This window comes from Elephantulus edwardii, unplaced genomic scaffold, assembly GCF_000299155.1.
Source record: "Elephantulus edwardii isolate Elephantulus edwardi_28Jun2011 unplaced genomic scaffold, EleEdw1.0 scaffold00046, whole genome shotgun sequence".
In the NCBI taxonomy this organism is placed as follows: domain Eukaryota; kingdom Metazoa; phylum Chordata; class Mammalia; order Macroscelidea; family Macroscelididae; genus Elephantulus; species Elephantulus edwardii.
The window spans coordinates 19,577,809-19,599,040 of record NW_006399796.1 but is presented as its reverse complement, the minus strand read 5'-3'; the positions used below and the strand labels follow the sequence as shown (position 1 = coordinate 19,599,040).

General features: G+C 37.3%; 1 protein-coding gene across 1 annotated transcript in view; it reads right to left on the bottom strand.

The window, feature by feature from the left end:
• Window positions 1-3,895: 3,895 nt before the first annotated feature.
• The window catches only part of ADAMTS19 (ADAM metallopeptidase with thrombospondin type 1 motif, 19), a 426,420-nt gene continuing 409,083 nt past the window's right edge, over window positions 3,896-21,232 (bottom strand). The window contains 2 exon segments of the mRNA XM_006886015.1: window positions 3,896-5,042; window positions 10,894-11,071. Coding sequence (XP_006886077.1) covers window positions 4,891-5,042; window positions 10,894-11,071 — 330 coding nt within the window. The 3' untranslated portion in view covers window positions 3,896-4,890.

Here is a 21,232-nt window from a genome sequence, read left to right as displayed (position 1 = left end):
GTTTGCTTCATAGAATGAGTCTTAGAGAATTCCGTCTTTTTCTATTTTCTGAAATAGTTGATGTAGAATTGGTGACAGTTCTTCTCTGAATGTTTGATAAAGTTCACTTGTAAAACCATTTGGTCTTGGAATTTTTTTGGCTGGAAGTTGTTTTATTACCTTTTCAATTTCTTCTTTCATAATGGGTCTGTTCAGGAGTTCCATTTTGGTTTGTGTCAGTTTAGGTACGTTGTACATTTCTAAGTATTTGTCCATTTCCCCTAGGTTTTGAGTTTTTCATAATATTCCATTGTTAGCCTTTTTATTCTAGTTAGTTCTGTTGTGATGTTGCCACTTGCCTTGCTCTGGTCTGGTCTGTACTTGCTCTGGTCAGTCCTCGCTCCAGTCTGTCCACCTGTGTTTTATTAACTATGCAAAGGCATCTGGTTGTATGGATCCTAACAATTTGTGGGTAATTTTACAAAGAAGGTAAATTGCATAACGCTTGTGCTCATTCAAAACCTTTACATAGGCCAAATAGCAGTCATTTGAACAGAACAAGGAGACATTATATGGTTTAAAATAGATAAGGTGTGTGTCGTGGTGGTACCTGCTCAATATATTTATTCAATCTGTATGCTGTAAGAAACAAGACTATATAAAAAAATGTGGCATTGAAATTGGAGGAAGAATTACTAATAATCTGTGATATGCAGATGACAGAATCTTACTTCCTGGGAGTATTTCCTGATGAAAAGCAAAGATTACAGCTGTCAATATGGATCATATTTCAATATACAGAAAACAAAAATCCTCAAGTCAATCAATAATCAACAGTATGATTAATAATTGCAGAAAAGATAGAAGTTGTGTGAAGGATTTAATTTTACTTGAATCAATAAGCAAAGCCCATATAAACAGCAGTCAGGAAATCAAATTAATTGTTACATTGGATAAATATTCTACAAGAGATATGTTTGGAATGTTTAAAAGCAGAAATGTCTCTTTGGGGACTAAGTCCCCAATAGAATTGTATTTTCAATTACTTTATAAGCATGTAAAAATTGGTTATTGAATAAAGAAGAGAAACTGGCTCTGTAGAATTATGATGTTGATGAAAAATAAAAAAATATACCATGAACTATCAGAAATAGATACAAATGTACCTTGGAGGAAATATAGTCAGAATTTACTTAGCATGAATGATGGCAAGACTTCATCTCCCATACTTTGAACACATTATCAGGAGAGACAGTTGGGAAGTAGAAAAAAAAATTAATATCCTGTTCAGTAATAAAGATTGATAAACACTGAGCTCAAGCATAGCGATCATTGTGAGGAAGACCTAGAACCAGGCAATAGTGGCATAGCTTGTAAGGAGTTAACACTGTTAACCCAAAGGCTGTTATCTTTCCTGAAATCCAAACCTACTAGAATCTCTGTGGGAAAAAGAAAAACATTCTCCTCTCATGTGAGTTACAACCTCTGATTTTTTTTTAGTTATAACCTCTAAAAACCTATTGGAGGGTCAGCTGAATCAGTTCTGACTCAACAACAATGAGTTGAGTACTTAAGTTTGCTTTAGCTGTCAAGTTGCTTTCTTTAACTGTCAAGTTGGAACCAAGTATTAAGTTGCATATCACAGGTTATTAGTGTTACAATACTTTCAAACTAATATTCACAAATATGTCTTAGAGAGAGTGCTGCCGGAGTGCTCTTTGGAAGCAAGGATGGTGAATCTTTGCCTCACAAGCTTTGGGCATACTGGTAGGAGGGGCTATTCCTTGGAGAGGGACATGATGCTGAAAGGATGGAGGGTCGGTGAAGGACAGGAAGACTCTCCATCAGGTGGATTGATATGGTGACTGCTGCAATGAGATCTTGTGTGTCAGGAAGCGTGAAGATGACACAGGATAGGGCAGGGTTCAGATCTACTATGAGTCATACCTGACTCAATGGCACCTAACAACAACAATATTCACAGAAACCTAGGAAATATTTATATGCATGTTTTTAAATTTCATACAATAGTCTGCATAATTTGTTTAGTGTTTTATTCATGTAAATTTTTTTGCCCCCTCTCACCAAACTCTGTGAGTCCACCACTCCTCCCCCTTCAGTCCCACCCCTTTTCCCTCTTTGGAAGTAGATGCTTCTTAAACATTGTTATTGTTGTTATATGCCTTTGATTTGGAACTAACATAACTCATGGCTCACCTTCCAACAGATTTTCAGGGGCAGTGACCTGCACAGGAGTCGGCTGCTCTTCTTTCTCTTGTGGAATAGCATGCAGGTAGATTCAAACCAAGGGCCATTAGGCTGGCAGCACAGCTCCTTATCATTTAGCCACCAGATCTCCTTTAAGGGTATTAGGTTAGGGTGAAAGAATACATGGATCATCCTGGACTTTAAAAAAGAGAAAGTTTGGATTCAATATGCTACTTCAACGAACTGGGAGTAGCCTGGACAATTTGACGAGAAACTGGATCTAGAGGTGGCAGACATGAAGAAAGTAGAGATGATCAAATTTGCTTGTAATACAGTTGTTGTTGTTGTTAAGTGCCGTTGAGTCGCAGGCGACTCATAGTGACCCTATGAAAGAGAGTCCTCAATGCTTGGGTGTCTCTATCCTCTCTCCATGTTCATAGGGTTTCCGGAGGCGAGCTATTATGGAAGTGGATGCCACTCCTCCTTCCAAGCTTGTTTTCATCTGGGAGCTCCACCCTACTCTCTGTCTGCATTGGATAAGCAGCCATTAACGCATTTGACACACATCAGTGTCACAGTGTAATACCGTAGTGTAGAGGAATGTATGCAAAAGTTCAGGAAGTACAGAATTTGGTCTTGGATGGGGCAAATTATCCCAACTGTGAAACATAAATCGAACTGCAAAAAATGCAAAAAAGGAACAGTATGTCTAGAATTCTAGAAGTCCTCTAAGGTCCTTTTTATTACTAGCCCATGAGCTGATTAGTTAATGGAAAATTACAACTCAATACAGGCAGCATAGTGGATAGAATAGATCCTTTAGGAGAATAAGAGTGAGTCATGCAACCAGGAAAGTTGAAGTTCAGATAAAGTTCTTGATAAAGACAAAGGAAAAAAAAAAAGTAGGTTATAAACACCTGACCGTATTAGGTCCTTGTTGAAGAGACACTGTACATTGGCTATGAGAATTTCTTTGTTGTTCTGACAGAAATATATTTGTTTGATCCTTTTTTCTTTACTCACTTAATAGCTAGCATAACATGTGTTGGTGTAGGTTAATCCCATATTTTAGTAGAAAAATGTTAACGTCTATACATATAACAACAATGTATGAACTAATCTAGACATATAATTGCCATTAGAACAAAACAAATTACTAACATTAAAGGGAAAATATTAATGAAAGAGGCATGAAAAATTGAAAAGCGGGAATTTTACCCAGTCTGCAAACAATCAAGTCAGTTTGCCACAGTTCCAGGGCAGAAGACATAAGACTCTCAGAGTAGAGATAAAGGATTTTATTAGTTACAGCAATTCCACTAACCAGAGATTGATTTTATTTTCGCATCAGACCTCTGGGCTTTAATTTTCATAGGACAACATGGAGAGAGCCAGATAACATCTGCACATACAATAGGCTGTGCTATTATAGGGAAAAGACTCTAATTTTAGGGAATTCAGAAGTTTTATCATGAGCAGCGAACATGCTTGCCTTTTGCTCCAGAGTAGGACACCATCTTCATCTTCAATGGTTTTTATAAGCAAACATCCTTTAAAAGTCTACGTTCATTAGTTACGCAGAAATGTCAGAGATATAGGAAAAACTGTCTCCCCACAGGAAGTTTCACATATTTTATTGAAAAATCTAAGAAATCATGTGAATCATGTACAATATTTTCTCACAAGAAAAATTTTAAGCTGACATTTTAACGTTTCACAGAATTGTAAAACTTTTTCATTTTTTTAAAGGAAGAAGTACAATGAAACTACAAGGTTGGTAAGTCTTTTTTGGTTCTTTGTTCCTAGGGAAAAAGTTGAAAAGTATTTAGTAAATATTCTCAAAATATTTTGTGAGGTTAAATACTACACTTTTAAAACCCTGCAAAAAAAAAAATAATGACACAAGGATATGGGTGAAATCAATTTTTTTTGTTAAAAATATTTTTTAAAAAACTAAAATCTAATGACAATATGTTAAAATAATACCTATTTTTGTAAGATGTTACCATTTCTATAATGGTTTCTCTACACTATTATCAACAGTGCAATGGTGATTCAGTGTAAATCTTTACAGTGTTTCATTGTTACAATACTTGTGTTCAAGTACATGTTCATGAACATGATCAAAGTCTCTATTTTGACTTCCTTTCCATTATTAAAATAAGGTTATAATTACAGTAGAATATTTTCCTATTGATATCTCTGTATCTGAAACAAAATTCATAATACATTCTCTGAAAACTTGTTCAACAGTATGAGGTTATTTATGTTCCATAGATTACAGAAAATAGGCTAATTCTGCATCAGGACACCAAAAAATGTTTTCTCTCTCCATAGTTCTAAGCTATTACGCTAACTTAGTATAGATTCTAAAAAACTCAAAAGTATTTGTGGAGAGAAAATAGCACCTTAGAGACAGTTCTAAATTTTTAACAAATTTTGAAAGAATTTAATGATTTTTTTTCATTTTATCCCAGTAACTGGATCCAACTTATTAATATAAAATTAAGTCATACTAGATAAGGCATGATGTTTGTATAACCAACACAACATCACAAGGATGTTTGGCAGGCAAAAAAAATAAATTAATTTGATTAAATTATATGCAATCTGATAATATTTGGTCTGAAAAACATGCTAGTGTGTGTGTGCTTATAAATAAAGTAACTGCAAAGGGCTGGGAGCCAGCCGTCCTGCTGGGGGTCAACTCTTCTGCTGGAGCTTTTGGGCATAGAAGTCCCTGCACGTCTCACAGCAGCGCTGATACCACCGCATGTCCTGACAGAGGTTCTTCTCGCGGATCACTCGGCAGTACACTGGCCACTGGTCTCCCAGGCACTTGAACGTCAGAGCAGCTGACAAAAACCAAGAGAGAGTGATTGAAACTACATGTAGACAGTTAGCTGTCATTTTCATTCAGAGATTGCCATGGAGTCAGAACTGATGCACTGCTGACCCTTCAGATGGTTTCAGAAGCCATAAATAGTATGAGCGGAGGTTGCCCCTCTTACTCCAAGTAGAGCGCTTGTTGGAAAAGAACCACCTGAGAGGCGTGGTCTTTTCGTTACCAGTACAACTCCCTAAAGACTAAGCCTTTAGGGGAAAGGTTGCAATCATTTATATAGAAGGTAGAGGGAGTAACGTATTTTTTTGTTTCAACTTATTCACGTCTAGGTTTCCTAAAAGTGAATGATAAACTCAGCCACTGATGATCCAGTACAGGAGATAGGGAAATTCTTCCAACTACTACGCGCATGTGCATGCGCGCTCTTGCACTCTCTCTCTCAACTCATTGCCTTTCAGTCAGAACTGACCTATAGCTAACCCTCCAGCATGTTTTTAGAGGTTGTAAATCACACAGGAAGAGATTTCCCATCTTTCGGTCACTAGGCAGCTGATGAGTTCAATTGCCTTGAGTTGGCAGTGCAGTTCTTACCCACTCAGCCTCCAGAGCTCTCTAATAATAAAGGACTAGGTTAATGAATAATGATCTGATTTATGTGTGTTCTTAGGTAAATTTGAAGAGTCACCATCATTACCACCAATTGCCACCAAACTGAGTCTGCCTCATGACGGTCCCCTGTGGATGAGAGTAGAATTGTGTTCTGTAAAGTTTTCACTGGCTGATTTTTATCCCCCCTCAAGTTGATTTTCAGGCCTTTCTTTGGTGGCACCTCTCTGTGGCTGCAACTCTGCATTGTTGCAGTTAGCGGCTCAGAGTGTTGGAAGACTGCACCGCCTTATTAAAGAGAGAGTCTTGAGTTAAAGAAGAGGTACTACAAATGATTTTTAAGTTTTAATTTTATAGCTTGTGATAAAGCTATTTTTTTATTTTAAGATAGTGGATAAATATGAAAAAATACATGTGCTTATTATTATGGGAGCTCTGGTGGCCTAGTGGCAAGAAGATGTGCTGCAATTCCTGAAGCACGTGGTTCAAGGTCACCAGCTGTTCTACTGAAGAAGGATGGCCAATCTTCTTCCTTGCAATAACTGACTCTGAATACCTGCCAGAGGGTCAGCTACATAGGTCAGTTCCAACTCTATGATACACAAACAACAACTTACTATAATACCAGTATGGGAATATGAATTAAGTATTGTGGTTTGCACTGCTCACCCAAAGGCCATGCTTCTCTGATGACTTGAATCCACCAGAATCTGAAGGAGAAAGACAGACAAACTCCTCCTGTTTGATTTACAGTCTCAGAAACTAAATGAAAGGTCAGCTCTGTGTCTGTTCTAACTTGACATCAATTATGTTATATATGAGTTTCCAAGTTACAATAAAATTAAAAAGACATATTGTTGTTATCGTTATATGCTGTTGAGTCACCTGCAACTCATAGCGACCCTATGTACAGCAGCCCTAAACCCTACTCTATCCTGTGCCAATATTGTCTCTGACACACGCACTCCCACTACCCCAATCACTGAATCAATCCATCTCATCGAGGGTCTTCCTCTCCTGCACTGTCCTTCCACTCTCCCAAGCATAATATCCCTCTACAAGGACTAGTGCCGCCTTGCGACATGTCCAAAGTATGTCAGACAAAGCTTCAGAATCCTTGCCCCTAAGGAGCAGCCTGGTCTCACCCTCTCTAGTATGATTCTGTTTATGCTATTAGCAGTCCATGGTACATTCAATACTCTTCTCCAAAACCAAAGCTCAAAGACATTTATTCTCCTTCTATCATTCTTAATCATTATCTAGCTTTCTGATGCATAGCAAGTTGCTGCAAAGATTATAGCCTGGATCAGGCACACCTTAGTCTCCAGACTGACATCGTTGCTCTTCAGTACTTTGGAGATGTCTCCAACAGTCGACTTTGTCTACTGTAATTTGTCTTTTAATTTCCTGGCTGCTGGTACCAAGAGAATTGATTGTAAAGCCAAGCAAACGAAAGCTTATAACAATCGCAATCTCTTCACAATCTATCATGATGCTGCCAATCAGCCCAGTGGTGAGAATCTTTGTTTTCTTGATGTTGAGCTTCAATCCATATTAAATAGCAAACCAAAAAATATGCTCATACTTTATTTCACATCCTTAGTTTACTAGAAGGCAGACAGATCTGTATTGGGTAGCTGGAGATAGTGGTTTCAGGAATTTTTAATATCAATGCTGATCATCACTAAATTCATAACAGTAAAGTGTTTACATTGATAACTTGGCATAGAAAATGTATTTATGTAGATATGGCTTTAAAGAGAAATAGTGCACTCTGATTGCACATTCCAATATGATTCCGGTTGTTGTTAGGTGTTATAGTGTTGGCTCCTATTGGTAACAACTCTCTGTACAACAAAATGAAACTCTCCCTCATCCTGTGCTATCTGCTCCACCCCTGCAGGACTGAAACACGTTACTACAAGCACTGGGTCAGTTCATCTTGTCAAGAGAGGATACACTATTTTAATTAAAAGTCTTAGTTGTCCCAACCATTGTTCTTCTGTTTTGATCTATACCTTCAAGGTAAAAACAAAAAGTGTATTCTAATGACATTCTTCTTTCAATCTACTATTTTCTACTATGTAACACATTAAGAGGGACTTCAAATAAGAGTTGGAAAAAAGGAATTAGTGTACTTTCTTAGGATACTTGGACTTGGTGAATCTGCCTTAATATTGCATAAGTAATTTGTCTTTTTTATTATAGAGCTGACTTTCTTAGAAACATTATTTAGCTCAAAAAAGCAATTTGGATTTTTATAAAGAACTAAATGTTTCCATTTGATTGGATCTTATTGTAAGAAAAATACTTATGACTGTTTAACTCATTGTGTTTTGGCAATATAATTCTAATTAAAATGGCTTCTCTAAAGACTGTATAACGACACAGAAAGAGCTATGCTGGCCTAATGGACAGAAAGTTATGCTACCAAGCCGAAGGTGGGTGATTTTAATCTGCAGCCCTCAGGCCTAGTTCAAGTTGTTTTCCTGTCAAGCATTCCTGTAGGTGGTATAACAGTGGTCTGTGCTGTACAGAGGTAACTTTTGGTTGCTGTGATGCTGAATACTGGGACACTGACGTGCCAAATGTGATAATGGTTACCCATGGTGGACGGTGTTTGCTGGAGCTTCCCGACTAAAACAAGCCTTGAAGCAGGAGCAGCATCCACTTCCGAAATGGCTTGCGTCCGGAAACTCTACGTATGAACAGTGAGCGCTCAGGCCTTTCGTTCATAGGGTTGCTATGAGTCGTCTATGACTCGATGGCACCTAACAACAACAAAGACTGTATGGTGTTCTTATTATGTATTGCTATTCTTTCCAATAAATCTGACAAAGGAAACAACCTAGATTTAGCTAAAATGTTGTTGTGTGCCATCAAGTTGGAAATGACTCATAGCTGACCCTCCAGTGGGGTTTTAAGGCATTGATTCATATAGAAGGAGTTTGCCCATCTTTCTCCTGTGGGAAAGCTGGTGGATTTGAACCACATGCCTTTGGATTAGCAGAACAGTTTACCACTAGGCCACCAGAGTTCCCTGGGAACACTATACCTTCCAGTTAAAAGTGAAGATGTTCCCACTGAAAGTGATCCCTGTGTGTGGACTAAAACGGCTTCCTAGAATTTTTAAGACTACAGCCTTTCAGAAGCAGATCTGTAGGCTTGTGGGAAGGTTTGAACAACTACTACTCATTAGTGGGACATTGCTTAAACATTTAAGCCATCCAGGTCTTCCTCCAAAACTAAAGCTGTCAAATGGAAATTAAGCTCTAAGAGCTAGGTAAAACTCCAATTGCTACAGAAATAAAGGTTAGTTCATTCACTAGTATTTATTATGGAAGCATAAGCTTTCTACTTAAAATAGAAATCTATTCTTGAAGATGGATTCTAACAGAAATTGAGAATACATTTAAAATAATTTTAAAACATAAAATGCATATAAATATTAATGTTATCAGAATTTCTTTTCAATTAATATTTATATCCTTTGCTGTTATAGTTATGTGCCTGCCAAGTTGCCTGTAACCTTATGTACAGCAGCTCTGAACCCTGCCCTGTCCTGAGCCAGACTTACTAATTCCGACACACCAACCCCAATTGCCCCACTCACTGCTATCAATCCATCTCATCCAGGGTCTTCCTCTCCTGCTCTGTCCCTCCACCCTTCCAAGATTGATGTCCTTCTCCAAAAACTGGTCTCTCCTGGCCCTGTGCCCAAAGTAAATGAGACAGAGCTTCAAAGTCCTAGCTTCCAAGGAGAAACTTGGTTTCGCCCTGTCCAAGACAGACCTATTTGTTTTCTTGGCAGTCCATGGTAGGTTCAAGACTCTTCTCCAGCACCACAACTCAAAGGCATTGATTCTTCTTCTGTCATCCTTAGTCACTGTCCAGTTCTCTGAAGCATAACAAGTAATTGAGAAGACCATGACATGGATTAGGTGCCCTTTAGTCTCTAGACCGACATCGTTGCTCTTCAGCACTCTGGCGAAGTACCTGACAACAGATTTTCCCAATGCAATACAACTTTTGATTTTTCTGACTGCTGATGTTAAGAGCGTTGATTGTGGAGACAAGCATGCAGTAATTGTTAACAACTTATATCTCTTCTTCATCTATCATGGTGCTTCCAACTGGGCTGGTGGTAAAAATTTTTGTCTTTTTTATGTTGAACTTTGAAGACTACAGTTCTTGACCTTCTGCTGCAAGCGCTCCAAGTCTTCAGTTTCAGCAAGCAAGGTTGTGCCATTTGCATAATGTATGTTGTTGATGGGTCTTTCCCCAATCTTGATGCCACATCCCTCCTCATAAAGCCCTGTTTCCGGAATGATCTGTTCTGCATATAGACTGAGTAGTTATGGAGACAAGATGCACCTCTGATGCACTCCTTTCCTGAGTTTGAACCATGCAGTGATTCCCTGCTCTGTTCTGAGGACTGCTTCTTGGTCCAAGTGTAAGTTTCAGATGAAAAATATAGTTCTGGTTCAGAAGTGAATATAGATATCCTGATTTTTCCTGACAGCCACATTACAGTTTTTACACTTTAAAGTTAATGTTTGTCCAGGATTACAGAAAAATAATTAAAATTAGGAGTCCTAAAGCTTATACCGCAACCTCACCTTTCTACAGATATTTGCTTAATTGATAATTCTGTCACAAAACTATGGTTACATACATCAACATTTGAAGTGTCAGTTGACTTCCATAAAGAAATCTTTGAAACTTTATGTTGTTATTTTTGCTAAGTGCTTTCAAGTCTACTGTGACTCATAGAGCCTCTACGAACAGTGGATCTGAACCTTGCCCTACCGTGTGCCATCCTTATTATCTCTGACACACTAAAGTCCACTGTTACAGTCACTGTATTAGTCCATCTCATTGAAGGGCTTCCTCTCTTTTGCTGACCCTCCACATTTCCAAGAATCATGTCTATACATTTAATCTATCCTAGGGGTTCAATCCTGGAGAGAGGATGAAAGGCACCCAAGTGTTGAGGACTCTTCTTCATAGGGTCGCTGAGTTGCCTGCGACTCAACGGCACTTAACAACAACAACAACAACAACAGGGGTTCAATACAAACTGGAATTGACTCAAAGGCAATGCCTCACTATGTATGAAGAAATAAAATTTCTTGAGAACTAAACTAATTGATATAACTTTACTACTCTAAAGTATTAAAGTGATACTTGAAATAGAAGAAGCTAGGAGCATTATTTTGTTTCTGATAAATCATCCCAGTTTTTGGTTTGCTTACCCAGTCTAGGTGATGTTATTGTATTTACATTGATCTTCTCATTGCAGGGCTGAAGGTGACATGGTCGGTATGCTGCAGGTTTTTCTGAAGAAAAACACTCATTTCCATGTCGTCCTGTGATTTTATGCATACACTGGATAACACGGGACTGCATTCCCTTACCACAGGTGATGGAGCACTAGGAGAGACAGAAGTTGTATTACAATTCCTTCTTAACCCTTCTTTCTTCTAGTCTGCAAGTCACTTTTCACTATTTTTTTAAAAATGAATATGAATCAGAGCATCAGAGTTGATGTAAAACATTGGTTAGAAAGAGTGATACTCATAATGGGCACAATGCTGGTCAGGTCTAGCTTAAAGCAACAACTTCTTTTGGGTAACAACTGACCAGGGGGGAAAGAATAGTAAAGACTGGAGAGTATAATTTGAAAGGAAAGAGAAGCATAAAAAGTCAAATGGCACTCGTCACACACATAAGCAGTCTTGGCTTTCAATGCTCTAATGACCAACTGTCAACAATTCATTATCATTTAGTTACAGATGCACAAATGTCTGAATATACCCAATTGTGGAGCTGGATGGTTCCTAAAATCTTTCTATTTGGTCATGTTACTTTGTTTGTCAACCAATATCAAGAAGGAGTATCAAGTTGATTATTATTGCCATACCTGATGTGTGTGTGTGTGTGTGTGTGTGTGTGTGTGTGTGTAGACTGAACGGCATCCATATTGTGTGAAAAAATGATAATGAAAGTCTGCAGTTAGGGACCTCTCTAAAGTACTCAAGAGCAACGGTGTCTCTCTGGAGACTAAGGTGCGCCTGATACAGGCCATGGTCTTTGCAATCACTTGTTATGCATCAGAGAGTTGGACAATGACTACGGAGGATAGAAGGAGAATTGACGCCTTTGAGCTGTGGTGCTGGAGAAGAGTATTGAATGTACCATGGATTGCCAAGAAAACAAACAGATTCATCCTAGAGAGGGTTAAATCAGGCTACTCCTTGGAGGCAAGGATTCTGGGGCTTCATCTGACATACTTTGGACATGTTGTAAGGAGGGACCTGTCCTTGGAGAAGGACATCATGCTTGGTAAGGTAGAGGGACAGCGCAGGAAGGGAAGACCCTCTGTGAGATGGATTGATTCGGTGACTGGGGTAATCAGGATGGGTGCACCAGAGGCAATGTGATTGGCCCAGGATAGAGCAGGGTTTAGGGCTGTTGTACATAGGGTCGCTATGAGTCACAAATGACTCGACGGCACCTAACAACAACAACAACAGGTTGTTCTTTCAGAATTTACCATTAATTAATCTCTTCTCTTTCAGCTAATGGGAACTCTGGTGGCCGAGGGGTAAGGAGCTATGCTGCCAACCCAAATACACATAGTCAGAAGCTACCAGCTGCTCTATGGGAGAAAGATGGCACTCTCCTTTCATGTAATTTAATGCTCTGAAAACTCACAGGAGGGTCAACTATAAGTTGGTTTTGACTCAGTGGCACAAAACAACAAAAGCAAAATTTCAGCTGCCAGTTGATTTTGTTTTCAGATTGTAGAAAAGAATAGCATTATTTGGTGTGCACTGTCCTTTTACTAGAGCACTATTCTTTTAGATCCATGTACATTATCAGGTTTAATTCGTGATACAAATAAGCAGACAAAAAATATTATTGAGAGGATGCACTAACTTTATCATATAAATTATATTCATGAGAGGATGTGTTCTTGAGTTTCTGAAAACAGTAATGTACTCACTATGCATATTATTTTCTATACAGTACTTATTTAATAAAAACTGGCATAAGAAATGAACTCCATCAGTAGAAATCATCTTAATTAAGAATCTGTAAATATTTTAGTTGAAAGTTGACAAATATTTCTTTATTTTGACAAATCCTTCTGATTGTCACTTTTTAGATACACAGACATAAGATTCTTAATTTTTTTCCCTCTGAATTTTATCAATTCATTCCTAGACTTACATCCTCTTTGACGCTCATACAAACTATTCATTTTGTCATAAGCCCTCAGTCTTTCATTAAATATTGCTTTATATGTATACTTTGTTAGCACCCCATAATGACTGAGTTCTCCTCTGCCTATAAGATCAAGCACTATCTACTTAATCTTCACTTATTAAATTTCTTGTTGTCTGCAGTTTCACATTCATGAGCATAATAAAAAAATCTACCATACATTTAGCATATTAATAACATACGTCTGGCAGTAATGAATGTTAGAAGCAAGATAAGATGTCTCAAATTGGCTGAGCCATGATTCTTTTGGTTTGACAGTTATGTAATTATGTAACTGGAATTTATGTAATGATATGGTAATATTCACTCTATTATATGATGTGTATGTGGTCATCCTCCATGTTGGATAACTCTGATGTTTTCACATAACAACCTGATCTTTGGATTTTAACTATGCTATTAAGTGAGAAGCAGATGTATCCTAGTATTTTCTGGTTGTCATTTAGCTACCACTTCAATATATTTCTCACCACTTTCCCATAGGAATCATTATAAACTAGCTAATCATGGCTATACAATTCCTCTTACCACTTCTATAGCTAGGGAGCTTTAGTGGCCTAGTGGTAAGAAACTGTGCTGCAATCCCAAAGGTACACACTTCAAATCCACCATCTACTCCATGGGAGAAGATGGGTAATCTCCTCTCATTCAATTTACTGCCTCTGAAAATCCACTAGAGGGTCAGCTATGAATTGATTCTGGCTCAACTGTACAACACCAACATAGATGTGCTCATAATGGTAACCAAGCAGTTGCTGTTATGGTGATGTGACTCACGGGGACTCCATGTGGAATAAAGCTCTGCCCCACAAAGTTTTCATTGTCTGGGATTTTGATACTTTTTAAAAAAAATATTTTGTTGCTGAAAATATACACAGCAAAACATACATGGACTCAGTAGTTCCACATGCACAATTCAAGGACACTGCTTACATTCCTTGAGCTGTGTAATCATTCTCATTGTTCTTTTTTGAGTTGTTCCTCTGTTATTAATACAGCTTGGTGTCTTTTAAGGTTTCTATCTAATCTTTCAAACTTTTATTGTCCGTGTGATCCCATTTAGCAAAAAGCATTTAATTCTCAAGATAGGCAGGGTTCTTTTATTAGTTAAGTTACAGTGTTGCATTCATAGTGAAAAAGATAACTCCAAGGTCTGGCCTAAAATACGATGTTGTGAGTGACAGGATACTATCCATAAGTATATAAAGATGATCTGTTAATACAACTATTTTTCAAATATATGCATCAACAACTGAAGTCAAAGAGGAGGAGACTGAGCATTTCTACCAGTTTTTCTAGTCTGAAATTGACCAAAGATGCACTCAAGATACATTACTAATTGCTGGTGACTGGAATGCAAAAGTTGGAAATAACAAAGATGGAATGGTATTAGAAAAGTTTCTGTCTTGTCAAGAAGACAAAGATTCTCACCACTGGACCAATTGGCAGCATCAGGATGGGTGGTGAAGAGATTGAGTTTGTTCACAGCTTTAGTCTGCTTGGCTCCACAATCAACACTCTTGGCACCAGCAGCCAGGAAATAAAAAGATGCATTGCGATGGGAAAGTCTGCTGTTAGGGACCTCTCTATAGTACTCAAGAGCAATGGTGTGTCTCTGGAGACTAAGGTGCATCTGGTACAGGCCATGGTCTTTGCAATCACTTGTTATGCGTCAGAGAGCTGGATAATGACCAGGGAGGACAGAAGGAGAATTGATGCTTTTGAGCTTTGGTGTTGGAGAAGAGTGCTGAGGGTGCCATGGACTGCTAAAAAAACAGATTCACCCTGGAGAGGGTTAAACCAGGCTGCTCCTTGGAGGCAAGGATTCTGAGGCTTCATCTGACATACTTCGGTCATGTTGTAAGGAGAGACTGGTCCTTGGAGAAGGACATCATTCTTGGGAGGGTGGAGGGCAGGTGGAAGGGGGAAGGCCCTCTGGGAGATGGATTGATTCGGTGACTGGGATAATCGGGATGAGTGTGTCGGAGACAATGAGATTGGCACAGGACAAAGCAGAGCTTAGAGCTGTTGTACATAGGGTCGCTATGAGTCGCAAGCAACTTGACGGCACATAACAACATCAACAACTTGGTGACAGAAATGAGGCTGGACACGGAATGACTAAGTTTTTTATATTCATTGAGTTAGTATCACAAATACCTTTAAAAAAAACACAAAACATGACTTTTTCACATGGGCTTTACCTAGTGGATGAACAGAGATAATACTGGCTACATATATGGAGAGAAAAAAAAATCATTGGAGAAGTTTAGTATCAGCACCCAAAACCAGACCAGGTTCTAACTGTGGAACAGACAATCAATTACTTATATGCAAGTTCAAACTGAAGCTGAAGAAAATTGAAAACAAGCCCAAAAGAACAAAATTAGGACACTGAGTCTATCCCATCTGAATCTATAAATCACCTCCAGGATAGGTTTGGGGCATTGAAAATAATGATAGAAAATCAGATGAGTTAGGGGATGACATGAAGATATCATTCATCAAGACAGCAAAAAGTCATTACAAAGACAGAAGATGAAGAAAAGACCAAAACAGATGTAAGAAAAGACTCTGAAAACTGCACTAAAGAGTCGAGAAGTTAAAACAACAGGAACAAAGGTAGAGTAAAAGAGATGAACAGAAGGTTTCAATGAGTGGCTTGAAAAGGCAAAGAAAAGCATTAAAATAGAATGCTCAAAGAACTGAAGTTGAAGAATAAAAAGGGAAAAACTCACTTGGCATCTCAAGTTGAAAGAACTGAAAATGAAATTCAACACAGAGATCCTATGGGAAAAATCTTGAATGACTGAGGAAGCATCAAAAGAAGATGGAAGGAATATATAGACTGATTATATCAAGAAGAATTGGTTGACACTGAAAAATTTTAGTAAGTAATAAATAAACAAGAGATAATTGTAATGAAGGAATAATTTCAAGCTTTATTGAAAGCATTGTCAAAAAATAAATCCCCAGAAATCGAATGGATACCAATTGACATGTTTCAACTAACATGCAAACCTAGACTTGCTCACCAGTTTATACCAAGAAATTTGGAGGGCAGCTACTTGGTCAACTGACTGGATGAGGTCCATATTTGTTCCCATTCCCAAGAAAAGTGATCCAATAGAATGTGGGAATTAATAAGCAATATAATTAGTATCACATACAAGCAACATATTGCTGAAAATCATAAAAAAATGGCTACAAGAGTACATTGAGAGAGAAATACCAGATGTTGAACTTGGGTTTAGAAGAGGCCATGGAACCAGGGATATCATTGCTGATGTCAGATGGATCCTCACTGAAAGTAGAGAATGGCAAAAGAATATCTACTTGTGTTTTACTGACTAAAGCATTTGACTGTGTGGATCATAACAAACTATGGCTAACACTGAGAAGAACGAAAATCCCCACACACAATTATTCTTATATGATACCTATACCTAGACCAAGAAGTTTTTGTCTGAGAAGATCAAGAAAACATTGCATTGTTTAAAATCAAGTACAGTGTGTGTCAGATCGTATCCTTTCCCCCCATACCTTTCAAGCTGTACAGTGAACAAAACATTTGAGATGCTGGACTCTGTGAAGAAGAATGTGATATCAAGTTCAGAGGAAGACTAATTAACAACCTGCATTATGCAGATAACACAATCTTGCTTGATGTGAGTGGGGAGGACTTGAAATGCTCGCTGCAGAAGATCAAATCTATATGGACTGCTATCTAACTACTGGGCTAATGAGTAACAACATGCTTGATGGAAAGACTGACATTGTCAATGATTTCATCTTACTTGGATCCACAATCAACTCTTGGTACCAGCAGTCAGGAGATCAGGAGACATAATGCATTGAGAAAGTCTGCAGTCAGCGACATCTCAAAATTACGGAGAAGCAATAATATGTTTCAAGACTAAAATGCACCTGATCCAGGTCATGGTTTTTTTTCAATCACTTGCTATACATCTGAGAGCTATGAATAGATAACAGAAGAAGAATTGATGCCTTTGAGTAATGGTGGTGGAGTAGACTATTCCATGGACTGTCCAAAGTACAAATAAGTATTTTGATTCATCTTACGTACTTCGGGCATGTTGCTATGAGATGATAGTCCTTGAAAAAGAACATCGTGCTTGGGAAGGTACAACATCAATGCAGGAAGGGAAGACCCTCAATAAGTTGTACTGACACAGAGACTGCAGCAATGGGTTCAAGTGGTCAGAGAAGATGAGAATGACATGGGAAAAGACAAGGTTCAGATCTGTTGTTCATATGATTACTATGAATTGTACTTGACTTGATGGTACCTACAAACAACAACATTATTTATTTTTAAGAAGCCTTCAGGGAATATTTTTGGTTTAGATTAATCTACATAGGGTCGCTATGAGTCGCAAATGACTCGACGGCACATAACAACAACAACAACAACAACAACAACAACAACAGTGGATCAAGTGGCCTTTCAAGATGACTCTGGGGTAACCAGTCCTTTCCAAAGCGCTTTACTTCTTTTCAAACCCATCATGAATTCTCCCACAATTTTCCAAAATTCCTATACAGGATTTATAGGCTAAAGGCTACACTTTAAGATTTGTTTGGAGAAAAAGACATATACATATACATATTTATATATATTTATATTTATAGGTATACATTTTTAAAGTAAATAATATTTGCGTCCATAAAGTGATGTAGGGTCTAGAAATAGGGCCTAAAAATGTATTTAGGTAATATTGCTACAGTATACAGGTCTAAATTTCTAACAAAGTAGACATTACAAGTACTTTACTACTAAAAGTTACTGAAGTCTAACAATTTTAAGTGAAGTTATTATTAGGTGCTATTGAGTTGAGTCTGACTCATCGTAACCCTATGAACAGCCAACCGGAACCTTGCCCTATCCTGTTCCATCTTTATCATCTTTGCCCACTCCTGAAGTCACTGTGGCTTTGTGATTTTCACTGACTATTCATCTTTCCAAGCATAATGTTCTTTTCCAAGAAATAACCTTGCTTGGCTACATGCCCAATTACATAGCAGAAAAACTATAATACCCGTATTAGCAACTGAATAATGGCATGACAGAAATTCTACCAAATGAAGACTCAAAGTTTATTTTCATTTGCCGAATGTTTTCCCTCCACTATGTTGGTTTTCTTTTCACTCTATTGGAAAGTGTTTTTGATGTACACAGGGACTTAATTTTTAGAAGGTTCCATTTGTTGGTTTGTGTCCTCTCCTGGTTGTGCATTTCTGGCTATATTTGCAAGGCTATCTATGCCATAGGCTAGGGCTTTTAGTTTGGAATAATTTCTTTCTTTCTTTTTTTTTATGCTCTAATTGTCTTGGGCATTACCCCGATGTCTCTGATCCACCTAGAGTTGATTTTTGTGTATTGTATGAGATGTAGGTCCTGTTCCAGTTTTATGCTGGTAGATGATAAGTTTTGCTAGCACCAGTTGTTGAAGAGGTTGTCATTTCACCTTTTGATAGGTTTTGTTTACTTGTCAAATACTAATTACCCACAGGTAGATGGATTAATTTCTGGGTCCTTAATTCTGTTCCACTGGTCCTGTGTCTGCCATTGTACTAATATCATACTGTTTTGGTTACTATGGCTATAAAGTAGGTTTTGAGATCAAGGGGTGTTATGCCCCTCCTCTTCATATTTATTTTTCAGAAAAGCTTTGCTTGTTTGGAATCTCTTTCCTTTCCAAATAGATTTGCCAGTTACTTTCTTTATCTTTTTGAAAAATGATTTTGGTATCTGTATTAGGATTGAATTTAACCTATAGATTGTCCTTTTCACAAGAAAAAGACCAAATAACTCAATAAAACGGTCAAAAGAAAAGACTTTCAAAAAGGAAACATTTAAATAGCCAACAGACACGTAAATAAATGCTTAAAAGTACTGGCAACCAGAAAGATGCAAACTGAAACAACAATGAGATAACATCTCAGTCCAGTAGCAGTAGCAAAGTTTAACAGAACATCATATGCACCAAATGAAAGACCTGCAAAATACATAAACAAACATTAAAAAACTGAAAAAGGAAATAGACAACATTACTATAACAGTTGGAGACTTCAATACACCCCTCTCAAGAAAAGATAGAACTACCAGAAAGAAACTCAACAAAGATACTGAAGAATTAAACCACACAATAAACCAACTTGACATCATAGATATTTACAGGCTAATGCACCCAAACCCAACACAGTATACCTTCTTCTCCCATGTACATGGAACATTCTCCAGAATAGATCACATTCTAGGACACAAGACAAGCATCAATAAATTAAAAAACATAGAAATAATACAAAGCATCTTTTCAGACCATAATGCTACAAGTAATAATAGGACAATAAAGGAGGAAAAAACCATGCATTTGGAAGCTGAACAACTCCTTGCTTGAACACGACTGGGTACTAGAAGAAAAATAAAATAAATTAAAAAGTTTCTGGAAACAAATGACAATGAAAACACCATTTACCAAAACCTCTGGGAAACAGCCAAAGCAGTAATCAGAGGTCAATTTATAGCAATAAGCAAACACATCAAAGGGCAAGAAAAATTGACCATTGACTCTCTTAACTCAACATCTTCAGCAAATTGAAAAAGAACAGCAAGAAAACCCGACACCCTCTAAAAAACTCAAACTAATAAAAATTAGAGCAGAAATAAATTAAAAAGAAAACCAAAAACAATTGAAACTATCAACAAAACTAGAAATTGGTTCCTTGAAAAGGTCAATAAAATTGACAAACCATTAACAAAACTCACAAAAGAAAAGAAAGAGAAAACACAAATAATGGAAGTAAGAGATGAATCAGGCAACATCACAAAAGAACCAACTCAAATAAAAAAGCTAGCATTAAAGTATTATGAAAAATTATACTCAAACAAATATGAAAACCTAGAGGCAATGGACAAATACTTAATGCACAACCTATGTAAACTAACAGAAACTGAAATTGAACATCTGAACAGACCCATTACAAAAGAAATTGAAAAGGTAATACAACAACTTCTGACCAAAACAAGCCTTGGACCAGATGGTTTTACTAGTGAATTTTATCAAACATTTAAAGAAAAATTGACACCAATTCTAATAAACTATTTCAGGAAATAGAGAAAGATGGAATTCTCCCAGATTCATCCTATGAAGCAAATATATCCTTGATAGCAAAGCCAGGAAAGGACACCACCAAACAGAAAACTATAGGCCAATATCTCTCATGAACATAGGTGCAAAAGTACTGAATAAATTCCTGGCCAATAGAATCCAATGATACATCAAAGAAATAATCCATCATGACCAAGTGGGATTTATAAAAGGTATGCAAGGATGGTTCAACATAAGGAAAACAATCAATGTAATTCATCAAATTAACAAAGCAAAGAAAAAGAACCACATGATCCTATCAATTGATGCAGAAAAGCCTTTGACAAAATCCAGCACCCTTTCCTGATTAAAACACTCAACAAAATAGGATTACAGGGGAATTTCTTCAACATAGTAAAAATTATTTATGCAAACCTGAGAGCCAACATCATTCTCAATGGAGAGAGGTTAAAGGTATTCCCTTTAAAAACAGGAACCAGGCAAGAATGCCCACTCTTACCTCTCTTATTCAATATTGTATTGGAAGTCTTAGCAAGAGCAATAAGACAAGAGAAGTAAATAAGAGTTATCCAAATTGGCAAAGAGGAGGTAAAATTATCTCTCTATGCAGATGATAGGATAGTATACCTAGAAAACCATAAAGACTCACCAAGAAAACTATTGGACATAGTTGACCAATTCAGCAAATTAGCAGGATACAAGATCAACACACAAAAACCAGTTGGAATTCTCTACAGTGTCAAAGAGAATACAGAGACTGAAATAAGAAAAACAATACCCTTCACAATAGCGAATCACAAGATTAAATACTTGGGAGTAAATCTAACCAGAAACAGAAGGATCTGTAAATAGTATCATTATTAATTTATAACAGATGAGAAAATAGAGATCAAAGAATTTTTTTAAAAAGCACAAGTTATAAACTAAGAAATAAAAAAACTATTACTTGAAATCTCATATACTGGGTTTAGAACTTGGATGCTTAAGTATTACTAAATATTAAAAGACTGTCAAGATTCTTGTTATGATAGATCAATTAGAAATATTTCCTTTGTTGTTGTTGTTATGTGCTGTCGAGTGGCTTGCGACCCATAGCGACCCTAAGTACAACAGCCCTAAACTCCGCTCTGTCCTGTGCCAATCGCACTGTCTCTGACACTCCCATCCTGAT